General features: G+C 38.2%; 1 protein-coding gene across 12 annotated transcripts in view; it reads right to left on the bottom strand.

Annotated features, from left to right (window-relative positions):
- Positions 1 to 25,572, bottom strand: part of EFCAB5 (EF-hand calcium binding domain 5) — a 184,280-nt gene that overhangs the window by 38,186 nt on the left and 120,522 nt on the right. For all 12 annotated transcript variants that reach the window (XM_049637931.1, XM_049637930.1, XM_049637933.1 and 9 more), the window contains 5 exons: positions 24,201 to 25,064; positions 22,439 to 22,513; positions 22,247 to 22,339; positions 20,528 to 20,742; positions 13,789 to 13,945 (listed from right to left, as the gene is read on the bottom strand). In XM_049637931.1, the coding sequence (XP_049493888.1) occupies positions 13,789 to 13,945; positions 20,528 to 20,742; positions 22,247 to 22,339; positions 22,439 to 22,513; positions 24,201 to 25,064 (1,404 nt within the window). The remainder of the gene's footprint in view (positions 1 to 13,788; positions 13,946 to 20,527; positions 20,743 to 22,246; positions 22,340 to 22,438; positions 22,514 to 24,200; positions 25,065 to 25,572) is intronic.

Raw genomic sequence — 25,572 nt, 5'->3', positions numbered from 1 at the left:
TGTGCAGAAGCTCCTTATTTTGATGAGGTCCCAGTAGTTCATTTTTGAAAACCACAAGAGACTCTTAATGATAGAGAACAAACTGAAAGTTGATGGAGGGAAGTGGGTGGGAGATTGGCTCAATGGGTGATGGGCATTAAGGAGGGCACTTGTTTTGATGAGCACTGAGTGTTCATATATATATGTGTGCGTGCGTGTGTGTATGTATATATATAGTTTTATGGGACTTATTTTTTTAATGTTTTTATTTATTTTTGAGACAGAGAGAGACAGAGCATGAGCAGGGGAGGGGCAGAGAGAGAGGGAGACACAGAATCTGAAACAGGCTCCAGGCTCTGAGCTGTCAGCACAGAACCTGATGCGGGGCTCGAACTCATGAATCGCGAGATCATGACCTGAGCCAAAGTCAGACGCTTAACGACTGAGCCGCCCAGGTGCCCCGGGACTTACTTTTTTATTCCACATCATGCTACCATATCCATCCATGTTGTTCCTGTAGCTGTGATTCATTCATTTTCACCACTGTATACTATGTCACTCTGTGTGTATACCACCATTGATTTATCCTCCTGTCAGTGGGCATGTAGGTTGTCTCCAGTGTTTTGCTATACATGTCTTCCAGTATGCATGTGCAAGTTTCTTTGACATTCATTATAAATTAATAAGTCATAGGGTATGTACCCTTCTTGTTTACATTTCAAAATCTCTCCTTCCTGAAGAAGGCTTCCACCACGATATCTCCTTCCTTTGGAAGACAAGCATCTATTCTATACCATATGTTTGACAATTAACAAATACTGCCTATTATTTTTGGTCCTCCTACTGATGAAGGTTTCTCATTTTTGTGGTTGGACTTTTGTTGATTTTTTTCTGAGTTTATACTGTTTATTTACTTATAAGTTTATTTAAATTTTAGTTAACATACAGTGCAATTTAGTTTCAGGAGTGGAATTCAGTAATTCATCACTTACATACAACACTCAGTGCTCTCATCAAAACAAGTTTCCTCCTTAATGCCCATCACCCATTGAGTCAATCTCCCACTCACTTCCCTCCATCAACTTTGTTTGTTCCCTATCATTAAGAGTCTCTTGTGGTTTTGTTTCCCCTCTCTTCTCTTTTTTTCCTCCTCTTTCCATATGTTCATCTGCTTTGTTTCTTAAATTCCACAAATGAGTGCAATCATATGGTATTTGTCTTTCTCTGATTGAGTTATTTCACTTAGCATAATACATTCTAGCTTCATCCACATCTTTGCAAATGGCAAGATGTCATTCCTTCTGATGACTAATATTACATTGTATAGATATACATGTACATCTTCTTTTTCCATTCATCAGTCAGTGGACATTGGGCACTCTCCATAGTTTGGCTATTGTTGATAATGCTGCTATAAACATTGGTGTGTATGCACCCTTTCAAATCTGTATTTTTGTATCCTTTGGGTAAATACCTAATAATGTAATTTTGATAGGGATTGCATTACAAGTGTAGATTGCTTTGGGTAGTATAGACATTTTAACGATGTTCTTCCAATCCATGAGCATGGAATTCTTTTCCATTTCTTTGTGTCCCTTTCAATTTCTTTATACTTTTCAGAGTACAGATCTTTTACCTCTTTAGTTAGGTTTATTCTTAGGTAACATTGTTTTTGATGCAATTGCAAATGGAATAGATTCCTCTATTTCTTTTTCTGCTGCTTCATTATTGGCATATAGAAATGCAACAGATTTCTGCATGTTGATTTTATATCCCGCGACTTTGCTATATTCACGTATTAGTTCTAGCAATTTTTGGTGGAGTCTTTCAGGTTTTCTACACAGAGTATCATATTATCTGCAAATAGTGAATGTCTGACATCTTCCTTGCAATTTTTATGCTCTTTATTTCTTTTTGTTGTCTCATTGCTGAGGCTAAGACTCCCAGCACTATGTTAAATAGTAATGGTGAGAGTGGACATCCTTGTCTTGTTCCTGACCATAGGGGAAAGTTTTTCTCATTGAGGATTATATTAGCTGTGGGTCTTTCATACGTGGCTTTGATGATGTTGAGCCATGTTCCATCTATCCCTACTTTGTTGAGGGTTTTTATCAAGCATGGATGGTATATTTTGTCAAATGCTTTTCCTGCATCTGTTGACAGGATCATGTGGTTCTTATCCTTTCTTTTATTAGTGTGGTGTATCATGTTGATTGATTTGCAAATATTGAACCAGCCCTGCATCACAGAAATAAATCCCAGTTGATCATGGTGAATAAGTCTTTTAATGTATTGTTGGATCCAGTTTGCTAGTATCTTGTTGAGAATTTTTGCATTCATGTTCATCAGGAAAATTGGCCTGTAATTCTCCTTTTTAGTGGGTCTTTGTCTAGTTTTGGAATCAGGGTAATATTGGCCTCAGAGAATGAATTTGGAAAGTTTTTCTCCCATTTCTATTTTTTGGAACAGTTTGAGAAGAATAGGTATTAACTCTTCTTTAAATATCTGATAGGATTCCCCTGGGAAGGGATCTAGCCCAGGACTTGTTTGTTGGGGCATTTTTGATTACTGGTTCAATTTCTTTGCTGGTTATGGGTCGGTTCAAATTTTGTATTTCTTTCTGTTTCAGTTCTGGTAGTTTGTGAATTTCCAGGAATTTTTCCATTTCTTCCATATTGTCCAGTTTGTTGGCATATAGTTTTTCATAGTGTTCTCTTATTCTCTTATAATTGTATTTCTGTGGTGTTGGTTGTGATCTCTCCTCTTTCATTTGTGATTTTATCTATTTGGGTCCTTTCTCTTTTCTTTTTGATAGGTCTGGCTAGGGGGTTATCAACTTTGTTTATTCTTTCAAAGAACCAGCTCTTAGTTTTGTTGATCTGTTCTACTTTCTTGTTTGTCTGTTTCTACATCATTTATTTCTGCTCTAATCTTTATTATTTCTCTTCTGCTGGCTTTAGACTTTATTTGCTCTTCCTTTTCTAGCAATTAGATGCAAGGTTATATTGTTGATTTGGGACCTTTCTTGCATCTTGAGATAGGCCTGAATTGTAATATACTTTCTTCTTAGGACTGCCTTTGCTGCATCCCAAAGGGTTTGGACTTTCATATTTTCATTTTCATTGGCATCCATGTATTTCTTTATTTCTTCTTTAATTTCCTGGTTAACGCATTCATTCTTTAGTAGGATGTTCTTTAACCTCCATGTATTTGAGGGCTTTTCAAATTTTTTCTTGTGGTTGATTTCAAGTTTCATAGTGTTGTGATCTGAAAGTATGCACGGTATGATCTCAATCTTTTTGTACTTGTTGAGGACTGGTTTGTGACCCAGTATGTGATTTATTCTGGAGAATGTCCCATGTGCACTAGAGAAGAATGTGTATTCTGCTGCTTTTGGATAAAATGTTCTGAATATATCTGTTAAGTCCATCTGGTTCAGAATGTCATTCACAGCCATTGTTTCCTTGTTGATTTTCTGCTCAGATGATCTGCCCATTTCTGTAAGTGGAGTGTTAAAGTCTCTTAGTATTATTATCAATGAGTTTCTTTATGTTTTTAATTAATTAATTTATATATTTGGGTGTATCAAGTTGGAGGCATAAATATTTACAATTGTTAGTACTTTGTCTTTAAAAATTTTTTAAATGTTTATTTATTTATTTTGAGAGAAAGAGAGAGAGAAATTGTGTGTGTGTGTGTGTGTGTGTGTGTGTGTGTGTGTGTGTGATTGGGGGAGGGGTAGAGAGAGAAGGAGACCAATAATCCCAAGCAGGTTCCACACTGTCAGCATAGAGCCTGATGCAGGGCTTGAACTCACAAAGTGTGAGATCATGACCTGAGCCAAAATGAAGACTTGGACACTTAACTGACTGAGTCACCTAGACACCCCTATAATTGTTAGTACTTCTTGATCAATATACCCCTTAATTATGATATAATGTCCTTATTCATCTCTTGTTATTGTCTTTGTTTTAAAATCCAGTTTTTCTGATATAAGTATGGCTACTCTGGCTTTCTTTTGATGTCCATTAGCATGATAGATGGTTCTCCATCTCCTCACTTTCAATCTGAAGGTGTCTTTAGGTCTAAAATGAGGCTCTTGTAGGAAACATATAGATGAGTCTTGTTTTTATCAATGCTGATACCCTCTGTCTTTTGATTGGAGCATTTAGTCCATTTACATTCATAGTGATTTTTGAAAGACATGAATTTAGTGCCATTATTTTACCTGTAGAGTTGTGGAGTCCTCCTTAAAATTTCTTGCAGGGCTGGTTTAGTGGTCATGAACTCCTTTAGTTTTTGTTTGTCTGGGAAACTCTTTTTATTTCTCCTATTCTGAATGTCAGCCTTGCCGGATAAAGAATTCCTGGTTGCATATTTTTCCCATTCAGCACGTTGAATATTTCCTCCCACTCCCTTCTGGCATGCCAAGTTTCAGTGGACAGGTCTGCCTCTAACCTTATGTGTCTACCCTTGTAGGTTAAGGAACTTTTGTCCCTAGCTGCTTTCAGAATTCTCTCTTTATCTTTGTATTTTCAAATTTCACTATGATATGCCATGGTATTGTTCTATTTTTGTTGATTTTGAGTGGCATTCTCTGTGCTTCTTGGACTTGAATGCCTATCTCCTTCCCCAAATTAGGGAAGTTCTCAGCTAAAATTTGTTCAAATAAACCTTCTGCCTCTTTTTCCCACTCTTCTTCTTCTGGGACTCCTATGATATGGATATTGTTTTTGCTTTCTAGAATCACTGAGTTCCCTAAGTTTCCCTTAGTAATCTATTAGTTTTCTTTCCCTCTTCTTTTCAACTTAATTATTTTCCATAAATTTATCTTCTATATCACTTATTCTCTCCTCTGCTTCTTCAATCCTCATTGTGAATATATCCAGTTGGTTTTGCAACTCCGTTATAGCATTTTTAATTTCAGCCTGACTAGTTTTCAGATCTCTGAGCTCTGGAGGATGGGTTTCTCTGGTGTCTTTTATGCTTTTTTCAAGCCCAGCTAGTAGTCTTATGACTATTGTTCTAAATTCCTTTTCAGATATATTGCTTATATCTATTTTGAGCAAGTCTCTGGCTGTGATTTCTTCTTGACCATTCTTTTGAGGAGAATTCTTCCCACTTGTCATTTTGGCTAAGTTTCTGTCTTTTGCATGTTTTGAAAGCTTGCTATGTTTCCTTCACCTGAGAATAATACTGTATTAAAAAGGGGTCATACACTGTCAAGAGCCTGGCACTTTAGGAAGTTTTTTTGATGTATGCTGTTTACCCTCTGCTGTTGCATTTTGGCTGCTCTTTCCCACTTGTCAGTCCTCTACAGAGCTCCTCCTTGCTTACAGTTGGGAGTGTTTGGATATTCAACTAGGCGTGCTTTGATTTGTCTGTTAAAATGAGCCTCGCACCTGCCACACTATCTCCTTCCGACCAGGGAGATCCTTCTGCCAGTCCACAGATCGATTTCCTGGGTGCTCCAAGTGACCTGACCTCAATACAGCTGTGTTTGAGGAATGAAGAAGGCCCAAGGTCCCCCTACTTCTCCGTCATCTTAACTTCTCCCCTCTAGTGTGAACTTTTGTTAATTTTTGCTCTATCACATCCATTCGTCTTTCTATTACTAGTATCCCAAATTTTGTTTTGGGGAAACTACTCCATTCTCATCTCACTTCATTTGTTTGAGTAGGATTCCAATCATGGTTCTAGAGATGTAGCATGCATCTCAGGCCTAAACCAGTCAGGACATTCTATTCCTTCAGGCAGAGTGGTTGGTTTAGTCCAGACTAATGCCAAACTCTTTGCTAGCAAGAGGATTATTTTCCTTTTTATTCCCACTGGACTGGAGGATGTGAGATTGTACCTGGACTCAACAAGGGGGAAGGCTGTATGAAGATGAGTCAAAACATAGAAAAGAGCAAGATCAGACTGAAAAAGAAAAAGAAAGAAGCAGACACTTGTCCTCATGTCATTATTTGAACTCCCAAATCTGTGTTCTGAACTAGCCCTGGACTTTTCTATCATATGAACCAATAAAGTTTTTTTTTGTTTGTTTAACCACTCTAGGCTGGGCTTCCTATTACTTGAACTCAAAGGGTCCTAACTGATATAGTCTTGAATTAAATTAACTTGTGGGTTCTTCCTCTTCCATTTCTTCCTCCTCCTCCTCCTCCTCCTCCTCCTTCTCCTCCTCTTTTTATTCCTTTCCCTTCTTGAACAATTAGGTCCTAAAGCCATTGGTGAGGTAAGGCATGGTAAGCATTTGCTCCTGGTCAAAGTAAGCCCAGTGGCGCAGAATAGGGTAGCAGAAATCCCGTGGGGTAAGGAGGGCATTGTTCAGGAAGTGATAGGCATGGGTTGTCCGAGCCTGAGCAGGTGAGGATGTTACCCAGGTGCAAGGGCAATCTCAGCCTATGTGAGTCAAGAGGGTGGCCCTGCAGAGGTGGTTTGGCTTGGGGTGTGAGAACCCAAGCAGGATGAAGAGGATACCCACATGGGGTAGATGCCCAACATGGGGTATTAGGCCTGAGAAGAGTGAGAAGGGCATCCAAATGGAAGGACAGTTTGATTTTGGAAGTCAGAACATAAACAGAGTGAGGAGGGTGTCTGTGTATAGGGGCAGCCCAGCATGGGGAATCAGGACCCAAGCAAAATGAGGTCTTCCAGGTAGGACTTAGCTCAGCATGAGGAATCAGAAGTTTGATTAAGGAGAGCATCTACATGAAAAGGTCTCTTGCCACAGAATGCCAGAACTTAAGGGGATGTATGAGAGGCATCCTCGTGAGGTGTGTGTGTGTGTGTGTGGGGGGAATGTTGTGGGATGTTAGAGCCTGAGCAGAGTAAGGAGGGCAACTGGGGGAAGGGAGATTAATACAGGGTGTTGAGACTTAAGTGTAGTGAGAAGGAAAGAACATCAGTGTGGGGGAGAGGACAGTGTGATGGGAGATTAGTTCCATACAAGAGGACTGATTAGATAAATAAACAAATTTAGGATAATACAAGCAAGAGAGAAGAAGAGAGCTACAAAAAGGGAGAAAACTAGAATGAACTCTGTTACTATTTTGGACTTGGAGGTATGAGTGTGAACTTACAGTTATTTTTTTCTTTAAAGAGTTTACTTTTAAGTAATCTCTATACCCAATATGGGCCCCAAACCCACAGCCCTGAGATCAAGAGCCACATGCTCCACGAACTAAGCCAGGCAGGTGCCTTGAACTTACAGCTTTTAATATTAATAGATATTTACAGAGATATGTACAGATGTAAATTTTTGTGTACACACACACACACACACACTCCCTATGAGAAACTTGGGAGCAGGGACCTGGAAGCAATGAGCATGTATAGAACCAAGATCTTGGGATGTCTGGGTGGCTCAGTCACTTAAACATCCAATTTCGGCTCAGATCATGATCTTATGATTTGTGAGTTCAAGCCCCCACATTGGGTAAGCTGGAGCCCTGCTCTGGGCTCTGCACTCTCTCTCCCTTTCTCTGTGCACCTCATGGGATTCTCTTTCTCTCCCTCTCTCTGCCCCTCACTCACACTCTCTCTCTCTCAAAGATAAACAAATAAATACATAAATAAATAAATTTTTAAAATCATTAAAATTGTACATTAAAAAAAAAAAAAAAGAACCAAGATCTTGGCCTCTAAATACGATTCTCCACTAAAAGAAACCAAGGTTCCTTAGAGAAATGGGTGATTCCATGCTGGCAGTAGGAAAGTATAAGATGAATCTAGAACATCTCATTGTGCAAAGCAAGGAAGTACTCAAAGAATGATGGATACATGTTAAAAGGACACAGGAAATATTCTGTCATTTTCTTAATATAACTAAAAATATATCTACCCTATAGCCCAGAAATCATACCACTTGGTATTTATTATAAAAGAAATAAAAACATGTATCTGCACAAAAGATTTGTGCAAGATTGTTTATAGCATCTTTATTCATAATAGCCAAGAAATGAAATCAGTCTAAATGACTACCAGTTGAAGAATGGACTAACAACCTATAGTTTATTCATACAACAGAATACTACTCAACAAACAAACAAACAAAATAAGGAAATTGTTGGTACACAAAACAACATGTAAGAATCTCAAGAAAAAAAATATGCTGAGTGAAAGAAGCCTTACACAAAAGGGTACATACAAATGATTCCATATATATGAACTCAGAGAGATAAAACATATCTGTAGTGGAAAACAACCAGAAGGGTGGTTGTCTTGGGGATTGGGTGGTGGGGATTGAGTGAGAAAGAGGCATGAGGGAACTTAGTGTTCTATATCTTAATAGGGGTATTGGATACACAATCTATGTATTTGCCAAAACTCAGTGAATGTACACTTAAAATTTGTGTTTCATTTGTTTAATTTTACCTCAAAAGAAAAAAAGCTGTTAACATATATTGAATTCTAATTAAAGATACACATGCCGAAGTGTTTAGGGAGGAGTGTATTGGGGTCAGCAATTTATTTTGAAATGTATAAAAAAATAAGAGAAATGGAGGGATAAAGAGATGAATAAATAATTTTTAAAAGTGTAATAAAATGTTAATGATAGAATCTAGGTGATGGATATATAGGTGTTCACTATAAAATTCTCTCAGCTTTGCTGTATGTTTGAAATTTTTCATAATAGAATATTGGAGGGAAGGGGAGGACATAAAATTCAGACTGAAAGGACTCCCATTGGTCAAATCTGAGACAATAGGAACATTAAAATAAATAATGATAGTGTTGGATTACAACATGTTGAATAAAATAGGAAACCATGAATACATACTGTTATAACAAATAAATAAAAAGTTTGATAAGGAAGAGAATGTTTCTGGGGCACCTGGCTGGCTCAGTCAGTAGAGTGTGGGATTCTTAATCTCGGGGTTGTAAATTCAAACCCCACATTGGGTGTAGAGATTACTTAAAAATAAAATATTTAAAAAGAAAAAAAGGGAAAGTTTCTATGATTTCAACGTACAACCACAAAAAAAAATCTATTAATTACAAAGGGAGAAAGAGTAATTTTTAAATGGAAGGGACTGATAGATATCATCTTTAAAAATTTTTTTTAATTCCAGTGTAGTTAGCATACAGTGTTACATTGGTTTCAGGTGCAACATAGTGATTAAACAATTCCATATGTTACTCAGTGCTCATCAAGATAAGTTCGTCTTTAAGGCCCTTCAGCTACTATTTCACCTAGCCGCACCACCGCCCCCCCTCCCCAACCATCTATTTGTTCTCTATAGTTAAGAGTCTATTTTTCGGCTTGTCTCTCTCTCTTTTCTCCCCTTTGCTTGTTTGTTTTGTTTCTTAACAAATTATGGCTGAATTATTCAGCTATATAAAAGAATGAAATCTTACCATTTGCAACAACATGGATGGAGCTAGAAAGTATAATGCCAAGTGAAATAAGCCCGTCAAAGACAAATACCATAAGATTTCACTTGTTTATCCATTCATCTATCATGGACACTTGTGCTGCTTCCATAGTTTGGCTATTGTAATAATGCTGCAATAAACATAGGGGTGCATGTACCTTTTTGAAATAGTGTTTTTGTATTCTTTGGGTAAATACCCAGTAGTTTGATTACTGGATTATAGGGTAGTCCTATTTTTAATTTTTTGAAGAACCTCCACAGACATCATGTTATTATCATGGGACTTCTGCTAGGATTCAATGAGAAGAACATAGCATCACTTACGTGACATTCCTGGTAAAGATGAATAATCTGAATTTAATCATAAGGAAACATTAGACCAACCTAAAAGGAGGACATACTATAAACAAACAGCCTATAATCTTCAAATTGTCAAAGACACGACAATCAAGGAAAGACTGAAGAGTTTCTTAAAGATCCCTTGTTGCAGAGTAAAGAAACAGCAGTTGTTTTACACTAACTACTTGTCCGGTTTTCAGTTTCTTTAAAAAACACTATGTGGGATGCCTGGATGGATCAGTTGGTTAAGCGTCCGACTCTCGATTTCAGCTCAGGTTATGATCTCACAGTTGGTGGGTTTGAGCCCCTCATTGGGCTCTGCGCTGACAGTGTGGGGCCTGCTTGGGATTCTCTTTCTCTACCTCTGCCCCTCCCCTGCTTGCTCTTTCTCTCAAAAATAAATAAATATTAAAAAAAAAACACTATGTGAATTTTTCAATGAGATTTTTCTGAATAAACATGGTTCATAAGTGTTCAAGATTTCTGGAATTTGGTTACAAAATGCATCACAAAAATTTCATAACATTTTATTTTATTTTATTTTTATTTTTTTAAATATGAAATTTATTGTGAAATTGGTTTCCATACAACACCCAGTGCTCATCCCAACAGGTGCCCTCCTCCATACCCATCACCCCCCCCCCCCCCCCCCCCCCCCCCCATCAACTCTCAGTTTGTTCTCAGTTTTTAAGACTCTCTTATGTTTTGTCTCCCTCCCTCTCTAACCTTTTTTTTTTCCTTTCCCTCCCCCATGGTCTTCTGTTAAGTTTCTCAGGATCCACTGACAAATGGACAAAATTTCATAACTTTAAAAGAGTTAAATGTCCTACTTATATAGAAATTTTTATATTAAAGTAAATTTTATCATTTAATAGGAAATTAGAGGGTATATATATCCAGAAATGTTAACAGCTATTCCATGGGAAGTAATGGGGAAAGAGTGATCTATTCCATTAAGTTCTACAGTGTAGACAGGTCACATGTTTTACAGATTTTATATGTAATATTTCTCCTCTAAAGATTGAGCTGTATTAGACAAGAATAAACAGGGAAATTACCAGCTAAAAGTTTCAAGTTGCCCCCTCTATATAGACAACTTCCATTTTGAGAATACCAGCAGAAACATTTATAGACACTTCTAATTCTGTGGCTTTATCCTATTTCTCCAATTTTTATCCAATTTTTAATCTTGGACACAGAAATAGATAAGAAGGGTAGAGCAAAACAAAACAAAATGAAACAAAGAGCTATTTGAAGATTTGCTGATCAGTTATTAGCTAATGTTTGGATTTGGAATTTTCTCCCTTTTTAAAAGAAGCTAAATCTGCCTTTCTTCTTCCATATGGCCATCAGCTCAGCAATCATCTCCTCAGGCCAGGTGGCTACCAACATGTGTTCAGAGAGAGTCATTTTGTATAAGCCTACCCTTGCAGGGAATAATTTGTTCTTCCTGCTTGCAGAAATTTATTTCTGGCAGCAGTTTCTGTCTCCTCATTACTTTCCTCATTCTCATTTGCTGGGCTTAACCCATTACATTTTATACTTTCTACCTATCCCTATTGCTGTACTTCACTCATATATATTGGAACTTCCTTATAATGTCATCCTCAGGTTTCTTAAATTCTAGAAATTATCACGTCTAACTCCTTCATTTTACAAATGAGGACCCCTGAATCTATTGAGGTTCAGTAACTTCTCTTTGGTCCTGTGACCATTAAGTGAAAGATCCAGTATTGGAACCCAGCTCTCCTGACCATTGTGTGGTGTTTTCCTCTATAGAACATGGTTTTATATTATAAAATTTTCCCACTTTATAAGTGGAAACCATCTCATTGTGCCCTTTGAAATTCCATTCTTTGGATGCAGTCTAAGACAAGTAGTGTAGTTTAATGTCAAGTTTGCAGAAGATGTAGTGAATGAAGAACACATGACAATTGATAAACTTAGGTACATTTGAAGATAAACGAATACAATAATTTTTTAAAAGGTTGAAGAACTTAACTAACCCTGATCATTCTTTCTTTCACTTACTATACACTTTAAGAATTGGAAATCTAATATGCAAGAGTCACCAGATAAATCCTTAAACCCAGTAAAAAGCAAAATCATTTATACTAGAATCTAATCAAATGAATGAGGAAACTTATTATACTAGAATAAGAATTTTAGTAACTTTTTATTGGTAAGTTTGATCAGAAGAGAAAAATGTAGTATAGGACAAGAAAAGTCATTAAGGAGAATTTAGTGGTTAAGTTAGTAAATTCAGGAGAAACTTGCAAGCCAGACCGACTTGAGAGATGAATCGGACCTTGTAGAGGCAGAAAGATACAACAAGAAGAGAAAATAGGCAGAATTGAGGAATGTTTTGGATTTTTTTAACCCCAAGAGTGAGGGTAGCTAGGCACATGGAAGGAATCTAACTAGATAAGAGTTAAGGTCTTGGACAAAGCACTCTACAACACAATACACTCCTGATAGCTCTGACATTTTCTACACTTCCCACCAACAATGTACAAGGGTTGCAACTTCTCTACATCCTTGTCAACACTTGCTATTTTTCTATTTTTAAAGTATACAACATAAGTAACAAAAGCAAAAGTAAATAAGTGAAGTACATTGAACGAAGAGGATTCTACACAGCAAAAGAAGCAATCAACAAAATGAAAAGGAAACCTACAGAATAGAAGATTTTTGCAAATCCTATATCTGATAAGGGGTTAAAATCCAAAATATATAAGGAACTCATGCACCTAAACAGAAAAAAAAATTTAAAAATGGGCAAAGAAACTGAATTTTCCAGAGACATGCAGATAACCAAAAAGTGCATGAAAAGATGCTCAACATCACTAACAATTAGAGAAATGCAAATCAAAGTCACAATGAGATGTCATATCACACCTGTCAGAGTTGTTGTTATCAAAAAGACAAGAGATAACAAGTGTTGGCAAAGATGTGGAGAAAAGGGACCCAGTGTGCACTGTCGGTGGGAATGTAAATTGGTACAACTACTATAAAAAACAGTATGGATGTTTCTCAAAACATTAAAAATAGAGGTGTCTGGGTGGCTCAAGTCAGTTGAGCATCTGACTCTTGATTTTGGCTCAGGTTGCGATTCCATGGCTGTGGGATCGAACCTGCGTTGAGTTCCATGCTGAGTGCTGAGCATGGAGCCTGCTTAAGATTCTCTCTCTCTCCCTCTGCCCCTCTCCCTCACTTGTGCCCTCTCTCTTTCTCTCTCAAAACAAACAAATAAAAAACATTAACAAAATAGAGTTATCATATTGTCCAGCAATTCCACTTCTGAGTATCTAATGGAAAGAGATGAAATCACAATCTCGAAGAGATACCTGAATCACCATGTTCATTGCAAAATTATTCACAATAGCCAAGGTATGAAAAAAAACTAACCATCAGTGAATGAATGGATAAAGAAAGTGTGATTCACACACACACACACACACACACACACACACACACACAGGAGTATTAGTCATCCATGAAAAAGATAGAGTGTTGCCATGGATGGATCTTGAAAGCATTATGCTGAGTGAAATCAGACAAAGAAGGACAAATACTGTGTGATATCACTTATATGTGGAATCTAAAAAAGCCAAACTGAGAATGTCAAATGGTGGTTCTTAGGGGATGGGGTTGGGGGAAATGGGGGATTGTTGGTCAAAGGGTATAAACTTGCTATAAGATGAATAAGTTCTGTGGATCTAATGTAAGCATGGTGATTATAGTTAACAATATTATATACTTAAATTTGCTAAGAGAATAGATCTCACATGGTCTCACCACAAAAAAGAAATGGTAATTATGTGAAGTGATAGAGGTGTTAACTAATGCTGCTGTGGTAATCATTTCTAAGTATATAAAGATATCAGACCAACACATGTACACTTGAAACTTACACAACATTATATGTTAATTTTATCTCAATAAAACTGAAAAAATTATAGCCATTCTAATAGCCGTGAAGTGGTGTCTTGTGGCTTCAAAATGAGAGTTTTAACTATGTATGACATAGTACTAGAAAACTTGAAACCAAGTTGTTACCACAGTTTTAATGAGAAAATTCTCATCTTTTTACCTTTCTTCATAGATTCTTTTTCCATTCCCTCCTTGTATGTGTACAAGAGTTCATCAACTTCATTCAGATCCAGGAAGCCTGAGCCATCACTGTCCCACTTCTGAAACAGGGCTTCTAGGAGAAGTTCCCGTCGGACTCTGGAAGCATTATGTCTAATCTAGGATAGAAACCGGATAACAAAGCACAGAAGACACACTATTTATTGTGCTAGCTGCCATCCTAGGTTTATTCCCCCCAAAGTGAAGCACTATTTCTAAAAACAGCTTTATTGAAAAAACTTGGACTAAGCATGATATTAATGGTAAAATGAAGCATTTAATGTTAATACTCTAAATACTATTTCTCTGTTTCACCTCTAGACCAAAAACAAAAACAAAAACAAAAACAGGCATTCTCTGCATTGGACTAAAACACATTAACTTAGAAAGGGGGCCACACTCCTTAAGAATCTTTGATTCATTCCTTTCCACTCCCTTGCTGTTTGCTCAGGAATGTGATAAACGTATGGTATGCTTGACCTGGGTTCTTGGGGGGTGGGGAGGGGGATATGCTATGTAGTTAAGGAGGATGAGTGGCAGTGTTCAAAAAATGAAAAATAACCATGTTCAAAAATTACTTTTTATATTTAACATTGACCTAACTGGACGTTGGTTTTATTTACCTTTTAGATTTTTTACTAGATTAATTATAATATCAGTCAGATAGTAACTATTATCGGGGTGCCTGGGTGGCTCAGTCTGTTAAGCATCCAACTTCTGCTCACGTCATGATCTCTCATGGTTCATGAGTTTGAGCCTCTCGACCGTGCAGAGCCTGCTTGGGATTCTCTCTCTGTCCCTCTCTCTCTCTGCTCCTCCCCAACTTGTGTGCTCTCTCTCAACATAAATACATAAACTTAAAAAAAAATAGTAACTGTTATCTAGATTTAATCACTAAAAGAAAGTGAATATATAGAATTTGTTTAAAAGGGGGAACTGCAATTGAGGAGGCAAAAGGGATATCAACTCTAGAATTAGGTTGAGAAGACTCATGAGGCTGATGGATATGCCTGGCGAATGTAATTTACATATTTCACAAAAGAGTACATAAATTGTTTATATCAGCTAACATGTATGCATTTATCTATCACTCAAGTAAGTAGTAAGTTTTTAGGAAATATGTAATACCTGGATTCACATGAATAAAAATATATATTCAAATCATAATTGTACTTCTAGGTATGTGCACTTGTAAATGCATTCACAAAGCAGATAAACAGTGCACACACACACACACACACACACACATTTTTGCGCATACACATATGTGGTCCTCAGAATCTGCTCTGCAAGCTTCAGAGGAGGAAAAACAAAGCTGTACAATAAACCATCTCTTGACACTAGCAATCATGTTATTATTAGGGGAATGAATTCTCTGGAGTGTGATCTTGGACCATTTGACAATAAAATAAAATATTTAATGACTATGCTCATTGAAATAAGATGATAAGTTTGATTGTAAATTTTTAAAAAGCCACATTAGGAGTAACTGAGGTTAGAGATTTACTAATAATAGTAACCTCACCTGTTTTATTTTATTTTTTAAGTTCATGTATATATTTTATTAAAGAATTAAAAATTTTTAATGGATACAGGTTAAAAATTTTAAGTTTGTATATATATATATATATATATTATTAAAGAATTAAAAATTTTTAAACAGATGCATCAGGTGTATTGATGCTTTAAAGTTGTATAAAAGCAATGGGAAGGGGGCCAACAGAAGAACTGCTTATTGGGGTAGAGGCAGCATCAAAGAACTCCTGAGCCCTGTGGAGACTGATGTAACGTCACTTTGCTGAGGATCCTGACTACAGACTGAACTGTAAAATGTAGACCAGCTCTCCAGGCTGAGGAGCAGGGGAGGCAGGGCCAGTGGCTCTTACCTCTTCGGTATAGATGTCTGAGGCAGACGCCAGGGCCTGGGCTGTGTGCTCTATCTAGTAAAAAAGCCTCCATGAGGATCCTAGAGCCCAAGGTTGTAAAAGGAAGTGAAGACCTTGCATTCATATGATCCTCTCTGCCATCTCCAATGCCAAAGGGACCCAAGGTAGCTGAACATATTTAAGACTTTGTCACCCAAGTTTAAACAGATGAATGTTAGTTATAAATGGTTCCTCTACTGTACTTTGCCATTTGGAAGGTCAATCCCTAGAACTGGAGATTCTTTCAGGTCACCAAGAAGGTGCTGGTATAAGCTAGTATACATTGTTTACTGGGAGGGCATCCACTCTTGAGGTCTCTGTCAGCCCTTGGGACATGACCTCGGTCCCCTGGCACCTCAGGGGTCTGATTCTTTCATCTGACTTGATAAACCAGTCAGATGTTTTAGAGTTGCTGTCTTAGAGGCTCCTTCTGCCCTGCTGACACTGTCCTCAGATGTCCCCAAGGACTAGCCAGGTACTCCAGCCCCTGTTCCAAAGCATTCCTTCTCAAAGCACTTCATAGCATGGCAAACCTCCTGCTGGCTCTTACACCTCTACAACTGGCTCTCAGGGGCTTTGTCTGACAGTCCTTTCCCTGCTTCCTAAGTATTAGTATTCCTGAGGCTCAGTTCTCTGCCCTCCTTTCATGCATGCTTCCTCGGAGACTTATAAATCAAGGCATTTAAAATGGGGACATTTTATTAACAACAGTTCCTTATGAGTCTACCAGGGATGCAACAAAGGCAATCTTTCCCAGGAGCTTGGGGAAGCTGCTAGAGCATCAGGTGTTCCTGCTAGAGACAGTTTTCAAGGTCGTGCCTCATGTATACACCTCCTCCACCTGCTCCCACACAGTTCTGAGGCATTAACTCTGGGACTGTCTCATGGGCCTGAGGGCTAACCCAATTTTGTCAGGCAAAAGGAGGGCTGGGAGCACCTGGGTGGCTCAGTCAGTTGGGTGTCTAACTTCAGCTCGGGCCATGATCTCATGGTTCATGAGTTCGAGCTCCGCATCGAGTTCACTGATGTCAGTGCAGAGCCCACTTTGGATCTTCTGTCCACCCCCCTCCCCCCAGCTCTGCCCCTTCCCTGCTTGTGCTCTCTCTCTCAAAAATAAATAAATCTTAAAAAAAAAAATAGGGCTGAACAGAAAGGCCTGCAGCAGCTGGCCTTTTTTTTTTTTTTTGTCCTCTGCTAGGTTTGGTGGTCCCTTACCAAGCAGTCACTGCTTGCAGCTGGGGTGATCATTGGTGCCAGTTGGCCCTTCTCACCTCTACTCCCAAGTAGGAAGGTAACTTCCTCTTTCCAGGCACCTTCCCGGGGACTGGGACTGGGAAAACTCCATCATTCAGTCTGGTTATGAAGCTCAGTTTTAAAAAGTTCTGAACCATAACAGGCAGGAATGAACCAGAGCACATAAAGCCACTTTACACAACTTCTGTATGCTACTGGAGGGGTGGTCAGAGGAGTGGCAGCAGGGGCCTCTGCCTCTCCTTACAAGGGCATCCCTGATCACCCTTACCACTCTCATGTCCTTCACCCAGCCCTGCCCTGCAAAGCATTCCAGACTTTTGGAGATCACTGCCAATGCTTGAAAAGCCCAGACAGAACTGAAGACAAGAGCCTGGGTATCTGAGGTCATCTAGTCACCTCTCATTGGTGGGGACCCTCACTGTCTTTGCTTCCAACAGCTCTGAATACACCAGAACTCATTCATTTAACAAGGGCTATGGGTCTGCACAGGCTTCATCGGTGACTCATGCATATCTGCCCCCACTGTCCCATGAGATGATGACATGGCATTTCTCTCTGTTTCAGCACCGTATGCCCTAGGAATGTGCTGTCTGTTAGGGAAGATGGGGCAGATAAAAATAAGTTAAAAGGCGCTCATTATCCAAAAAGAACTGAGACCTGAAAAGGCTTCTCTGAGTCAACCTACTTAAAATGGAGACCAGAGTGGCATACAATAAATGGTAGAAAAGGTTTGATTGGAACTTCTTGCAAAATAAAACTACTACTAAACCTAGTATCGCTTAACAAAATGTAATTGCAACTATGGGATAATTCGTAGAACAAAATTATTTTAAGTATATTTCCTACCTAAAATTATATGATTGCCCAATAGGACACCATTTCCATAGGGCAATCAGTCATTTTTGCAAAAGTTAGTCAAGGACTTCCTCAGTTTTCCTGAAGGCCTCTCTCTCTCTCTCTTTTTGTTATTTACATTTAAGTTAGTTAACATGAAGTGTAGTCTGGCTTCAGGAATAGAAAGAACCCAGTGATTCATCTCTTGCATATGACACCCAGTGCTCATCCCGAAAAGTGCCCTCCTTAACGCTTGTCACCCATTTAACCCACACCCCCGGCCCCCCACTCCAGCAACCCTCAGTTTGTTCTTTGTATTTAACAGTCTCTTATGGTTTCCTCCCTGTTTTTATCTTATTTTTCCTTCCCTTCCCGTATGTTCATCTGTTGAGTTTCTCAAATTCCACATGAGTGAAATCATGGTATCTTTCTCTGACTGACTTACTTTGCTTAGCATAATACCATCCAGTTCCATCCACACTGTTGCAAATGGCAAGATTTCTTTATTTTTTCATTGTCGAGTAGTATTCCACTGTGTATATATACCACATCTGAAGGCCTCTCTTTATCCATTATCTCATTGATACTCAAATCACCCCCATGAAGTACCTACTTGGTTCCATGAAGTTCTTCATTTGTTAATGGACCTGACTCTCAGATCCTCATTTGCCAATGACTGCAATCATTTTGAGCAGTTTTGCAATAACACTTTCATGGCTTTATGAAATTCTAGGTTTTAAAACTTAAATTTTACTTTGACACCATTTTGTTGCATTGTCAATGTCAGAAGTTTACAACATCCCACAGTCGTAAGTATGAAATGGGCTATGATGGATGGATGGTGTTAGGTAGGGAGATGTTAAAAAAGAGACACTAGGCTTGTTCCACGCCCCATGTCAGTAAATCATGGCTTAATAATTAACCTAAGTGCACCTTCGGCTCCCCAGGCATAACCTTTAACCAGTCATCATGGAAATACCCAGTCAGCACTAGTGAGATAATCCACTTGATAGACCCCTTCTGTTCCTGTTAGAAAGGCGACCTTCCTGGAATAATGCATTCTTTAGTAATAATTTGCCTTCCCAGCCCCATTTCTGCCTTTTAAAAAACCTTGCAGCCCTTCAGAGCTCCTTTCTATTGCTGGATGAGATGTTGCTGAACTCATGAGTTGTTGAATCAAGCCAATTTGATCTTTAAAGTTACTCAGTTGAATTTTTGTTGTTTAATAATGTCTATGTGGAAAGTAATTTTTTAAATGGTCAGTTGTTTGGAGAATACTTTTCATGTCTGATGACGATGACTTTAGCTTTCCTCTACAACTTTATTATTTTTTAAAATAATTTTTTAAAGTTTATTTTATTTATTTTGAGAGAGAGAGAGAGAAGAGAGCACACAGCAGGGGAAGAGAGTGAAGGAGAGAGAGAGAATCCCAAGCAGGGTCTGCACTGTCAGTGCAGAGCCTGATGTGGGGCTCAAACTCATGAACTGTGAGATCACGACCTGACCCGAAATCAAGAGTCAGACCCTGAACTGACTGAGCCACCCTGGTGCCCCTCCTCTACAACTTTAGAGGAACTTGGATACTGAGATACTTAGAATGGCTCAAAGGAGCTCAAAGGCTCTCTCTGACCAGAGAGCCTGCCTTTGAGGGGCAGCAGTGACTTCAACTGATGGTAGTACTGGGTCAGCATGAGTCAAGTCAGGAGGGCAGGTTTGGGAAACTGAGCTGGAGTGCATGGGTTAAAAGAGGCCAAGAAAGTCTATTTCAAGTTAAACACTGTTCTCAATTCTATAACTATTTAGGGTTTCTGACAAGAGAATTGAAGAAGATGATAATAGTTAAGGTTTATTATGGGTCAGGCACTGTTTAAGTACTTGAATTAACACATCTAACTCTCCTATCAACCTGGTGAGGTCAGTACGATTATATCTTCATTTGAAAATAAGGCAACTGAGCCAGCATTGCTGTCAAGGCTCCGGCACAAGGTCACACAGCAAATAAGCAGCAGAACCATGGTTTGAGTCTAGGTGCTCTGCCTCCAGAAGCCATACTCCCAACCACTGCCCTATCCAGTCTCTCCTTAGTCAAGGCCAGCTGGGAGTGAGTGCTAGGAGGATTAAGTGGGAAAAACAGTAAGAGGCCATGTGCAGGATAAAAGGCCTAAATCAGAGTAGAGAAGGCTGAGGAGCAATTCCAAAGGGACCCTTAATGTATTAGTGCTGTTACATTGGATTTACACAGGACTTTTTATTTCCAAAATCCAGAACCATATTACATTATGCATGAAGCAGTCCCTGTTGCAAGAAAGAATTCGCTCACTCAGTGAAATTTTCTGAATTTCTTAGGAGGAGCTCCCCCACTCAACTGCAAGACTTCCACCTCTAACACAGAGACAAATCTGCATTTAAGATCATTGGCAGCAGACACTGACTCCATCAGGGGTCAAGACAACTTCAGCCTGAAGAAGTTAGAGCCTGGGGTCTGTCTATGTGTGTGTAGCCCTAGGCTGCTCTGACCCAGGGATTGTGGGACCTGTGTTCGAGCCCCCTTAATTGCTTATTTAGGGTGTGACCTTGACCATTCTACTCTGCTTTAATTTCTCATCTGCAGGGATGTTTGTCCAGTCAACTCACAAGGCTGTTGTCGTTCTGACCTCACCTGTTTTATTGATAAATAATATTACTCACCTGTTCTAAGCCACTTATTTTCTCCTCTTTTGTTTCAACATAGCCCCTCTTAAAAAAGGATGTGAGGGTCTCACTGACACTCAGGGGGGCATCTTCACCAACAAATGTCTCCAGAAGTTGCACAAACTGGAGCAGATTGAAGGAAACTCCATTGAAAGCACTCCCACCTTTTACTTCCTTGTAAGACTGAATATTTCTGATAATTGCATGTAGGTCTATTAAGCAAGAAACATACAACAAACAGTAAAGTGAACAATTTCTTAAAGCTTAGAGAAAATATACGAGTACTTATTGTAATAAACACCTGCTACTTTTTTCCTGTTAGGAATCCATGCTCCCTTCATGAGGAAAACATCTCTTCCCCACTGTCAGTTTAGATTAATCAGGTGGCACTCAGCCTCCCCCACCCTCGTGACAAGAATGACTACGTGACATAGGTCTGGCCAATGATTTCTATATGACAGCAATGTAATCCACTACATATGCCAATGAGAATGAGCCCCAGAACTTTTTTTGGGAACTATTGGGGAAGAATCACTCTTTTTGTATTCTGATTCCTGAACTAGTAGGATATAGGCTTAGCAATACTCTTATAAATATATCTGCCACAACATGAAGAAAACTACCTAAAACTGAAAGTTACACAGAGAGGAACGGGGCTGAGAAGCAAAGATGGTGTCTCGCTGCTATTATTGAGCCCTTGGATTCATTTGTGCCTGAAGCCAGCTGTAGTCTGGACTTCACAGTTAAACAAATCTATAAATACCATTGCAATCTCTCCCCCAAAGAGTCTTGACTAATATATTTATCTTGAAGCTCAATGTTATGAAGCATATTTCATAAGATATCAGCCCAGTGACTTATGTTTGATTTATTCATCGATTCAATCATTCATGCCCTCATGCCTTCCATATGAGATTGACATGACTTGAAAATAATCACCAATGCAGTTTTTTAGGTCGTAAAGCAAAACTGAAATAAAGAAGTAAGACCAGAAGAATATGAACTAGTATAGGCCACAAGAGCTTGACCAATGCCATGCATTTTTACCAAAATATTTTGAGGATAGGAAGTTTGTTATTTGACCCAGGCTTAAATGAGAAAAAAATTTGCTGATAGGAACAAAACAATCTTAATATGATTAGTAATCAAATATACTGCTTGTTGATGAAAGATAAAATGATAAAATAGCATTGTAGTAATATGAGTACTGGTTGGAATAATCATTGTTTAATACATGGTTTATTTGAGAACTAAAAGTTAGTCTTTGCTCTCTCTGCTGTTGAGTAGATCTTTCTTTATAAGTCTTCAAAAACATGACATATTCTCACCTGTCTGACATGTTGAGTTATGGGACTACAAGGGAGAGGAATAGCTGGAATGATTTCCACTGAGTTCTAATATCCAATATCTGATTCCTTTTGTACACCTGTATCATAGCTTCAAAGAAGTTGTAGGGCCATGTAATGGTCAAAACAAATTATATACTAATGCATATGACTTAAGGCAGAAAAGCATTCATCAATAGCACATGCCTACATGTACACTACCACCAAAAACATCCACCTTGTATATATTTAGATCCATCAATTCAGTGACAAAATAATGCAAGGATCATCCTGCCATTGTGTCTTGGCTAAGTTCATGGGGTACCACAGTAAATTAAATTCATCAACTGGACTGCCATCTATCCTTCCTAATTTGGTTGCTGACATGTACCTGTGAACCTGGAGCTACTGTAGAGTAAGTTTGCTTGTTCTTCTTCTTCGCATTTGATATAATCCATATTCCAGTTACATGTCAAAAGTTCACCTAAAAAATATACATTCCATAACATGGACAATTTAATTTCACTTTCATAATGTTTTTGTTCTAGAGTATAAATGAAAGGAGGATTAAATGAGGAGTCACCTGACCATGACTTTCCTTCTATTTTTTGGGACTTTTCACAAGATGGATCTTTCTGAACTTCCTTTTTTGTAGTTTCTAAAAGGTATAAGAGAAAGTACCACAATGAACTGGAATTTAAATAAGAACTTGAAAAAAAAATAAAAGGCCTTCGAATTGGACATTATATATTCTATGATAAATTCCTAAGTTAATAAATGAGAAAAATGCTTTGCATACAGAACACTAAAAACTTTCTATCAGATAATTTCCCACATATGTTATATCACACTGAACCATAATGATATCACTTAATAACTCTAGTTGTCGAGAGCAGCTCTATGACAAAAGCTATTCCTGGTACCCAAATCTGGCCACTCAATATGAGGGCTACATTTCCTAGTCTCTGTCACAGCTAGGTGTCATCAAATGCCTAAATTCTGACCAGTGTCATGTGTAAGCAAGTGATGTAATGCCTATCCCTTCTTCTTTCTCCTTACCTTCTGGTCAGAATGTGGATGTGTTAGTGAGCCATCCTGGACTATGTGGTTAGGGGAGACACAAGATAGGACTTGAGCCATTGCTGATTTCATGAGACTGAGCTGTCACATGACTTTTATATCAGAAGGAAAGAAACTTCTATGTTGTTTATACATTGCTATTTTGTTTTATTTTTATGTTTTTTTTAGACACTGTCATTTTGAATCACTGCTACACATAGCCAAAATCAAGTCATCACCAATAACATCTAATTGAATAGTAACTTCACAATTTTTCTAGCTGCATCCCTCCTACACAAGGAGAGCCAGAAATTAGTGGCCCTTTTTGTGAAGAAATAAACATCATGCTGAAAAAATGAGAGATTTCAAATTAGTTAATGATAATGTAGAAACTACAACACAGGTTACTCATTTCTTAGGAGTTTTAAATAAGGATTTTCTTTGGGACCGTGGGACTTTAAAATTAAAGAGCAGAACTTTAAAAATATTCGTGCCTAACTGAGGTCTTAAGCGGTATAGAGTTTGGCTCTCTAAGTTAGATTTAAAAAAAAAAGGCATACATTGGAATAGGTAATTCAGAGGAAAAGTCTTTTGCAGAATAAATATTTGAAATGCAGGGTGCTTTCTGTCTTCAATGTAACCTTCAGAAATGTTTCTAGAACATATATTTTATATAACTGAAAAAAGCAAGACCCATTTTATAGTCGAAACAAAAAAAATTTTAGGGGTGTCTAGGTGGCTCAGTTGGTTGAGTGTCTGATTCTTCTCTTGATTTCTGCTCGGGTCATGATCCCAGGGTCATAGGATGGAGCCCTGTGTTGAGCTCTGCACTGAGCATGGAGCCTGCTTGGAATCCTCTCTCTCCTTCTTCCCCTCTCCCCTGCTCACACACACTTTCTCTCTAGAAAAAAATTTTAAAAAAGAAATAAAATACATTTTTAAAAGTGGCTTCTAATATTACACGCTACATTTAAAACTAAAGGGCTTCTACTGCCTTTTCAGGAGTCCAGTGAAGCTTTCTATATGTAACATCACCAGATTACTTCTTTATGAATGGGCTTCCTGTGCAAAAGGAATTCTAAGTAAATTGACAACAGAAACATTCTGGTTTGCATTTAATTGATTGTTCAAGGCCTAGATGCATATTCAGTAGCTAAATATGTCTAAGGTTTGATTGATCTGATATGCCAGAAAAAATGCTAATTGAAATGATTATTTTCTGAAAAGACTTTAACAATCATTCCACAAAACAGGGAGCCAATGTCATAGAAAAACTGCATTACTACCTGAAAGATGATATTTTCTTCTTGATATTGGAACCTCCTCTTGCAGTTCAGGACTCACAAATAGTTCCTCTTCATATATTTGCTCCTGAGTCCTCTTTTCCTGTGGGAGGATTTCAGTATGTTCAAAGGAAGCAGACTCCCTAGATTTTCTACTTTCTCTGAAGATACTACCTCTTCCTGACTGTAAAGTTGAATCTATGTCCTGTTGTTTTTCTGGAATTATCTCTCCAGATGGTTCTTGTTCCGCACGTGACCCTTTGTGTGGTTCTTGTTCTGTTACTGACTCTCTGTGTGATTCTTGTTCTGAGATTGACCCTCTGTGTGGTCCTTGTGCTGCTATTGATTCTCTGTGGCGTCCTTGTTCTGCAGTTGATTCCATGTGGACTCCTTGTTTTGAAGATGATACTCTTTGTGGTGGTCCTTGTTCTGTTACTGAATCACTATGTCCTTGTTCTGTTACTGAATCACTATGTCGTCTTTGTTCTGTTATTAACTCTCTACTTGATCCTTGTTCTGGAGTTGACCCTGTGTGGGTTTGTTTTGTTACTATTTCTCTGTATAGTTCTTTTTTTCCAGTAGACTCTTTGTCTTGTTCTTGTTCTTTGGTTGAAATTCTGTTTGGTTCCTGTTCTGCTGTCGTCCCTCTCTGTTGTTCTGGTGGTGTTGATTCTGTATATTCATCATGTTTATGTTGATCTTCTGGAGTTTCTAACAATTTGCTTTGGGTTTTGCTAGCATGTTTTTCAGAAAGTAATGCATTTATCTCTAAGAGCACTTTGTCAAAGTCTTCATAAATATGTTTCTGATTATCCATGTCTCCCCAGAACTCAGGCAAGTCTATCTCTTCAAATTCAATGAATGGCCCTAATGCAGAAAACAAAATATTTACTTAAACAATTGATCTTATAATGCAGAATCAGAGCCAGTAAATTAATGCAAAACAGCATTGATCACAGTAATTATAACATAGGCTTATTGTTTTAAATAAATAACAGCTTTCCCTCCAACACAAGAGGCAAAAAGATATTCAAAGGAACATAAAAGATGCTCACTACTGTAAGTTAGAAATCATCTCTTCCTAAAAGGTGTGGCTTTGGAAATGAACGTGATTCTTCTTTTTCTACTTGCAGAGTTGCTTAAAACTGCCAAAACAAATAGAATTTATCCAGATTTGAAGGGGTACACACACACCAATGTTTATAGCAGCATTATCAACAATAGCCAAACTATGAAAAGAGCCCAAATGTCCATTGACTGATGAATGGATAAAGAAGATGTGGTATATTTACAATGGAATATTACTCAGCCATCAAAAAGGACGAAATCTTGCTATTTGCAATGACATGGATGGAGCTAGAATGTATTATGCTAA

Source organism: Panthera uncia, chromosome E1, assembly GCF_023721935.1.
Source record: "Panthera uncia isolate 11264 chromosome E1, Puncia_PCG_1.0, whole genome shotgun sequence".
NCBI lineage: Eukaryota > Metazoa > Chordata > Mammalia > Carnivora > Felidae > Panthera > Panthera uncia.
This window is presented reverse-complemented; position numbering and strand designations above follow the sequence as displayed.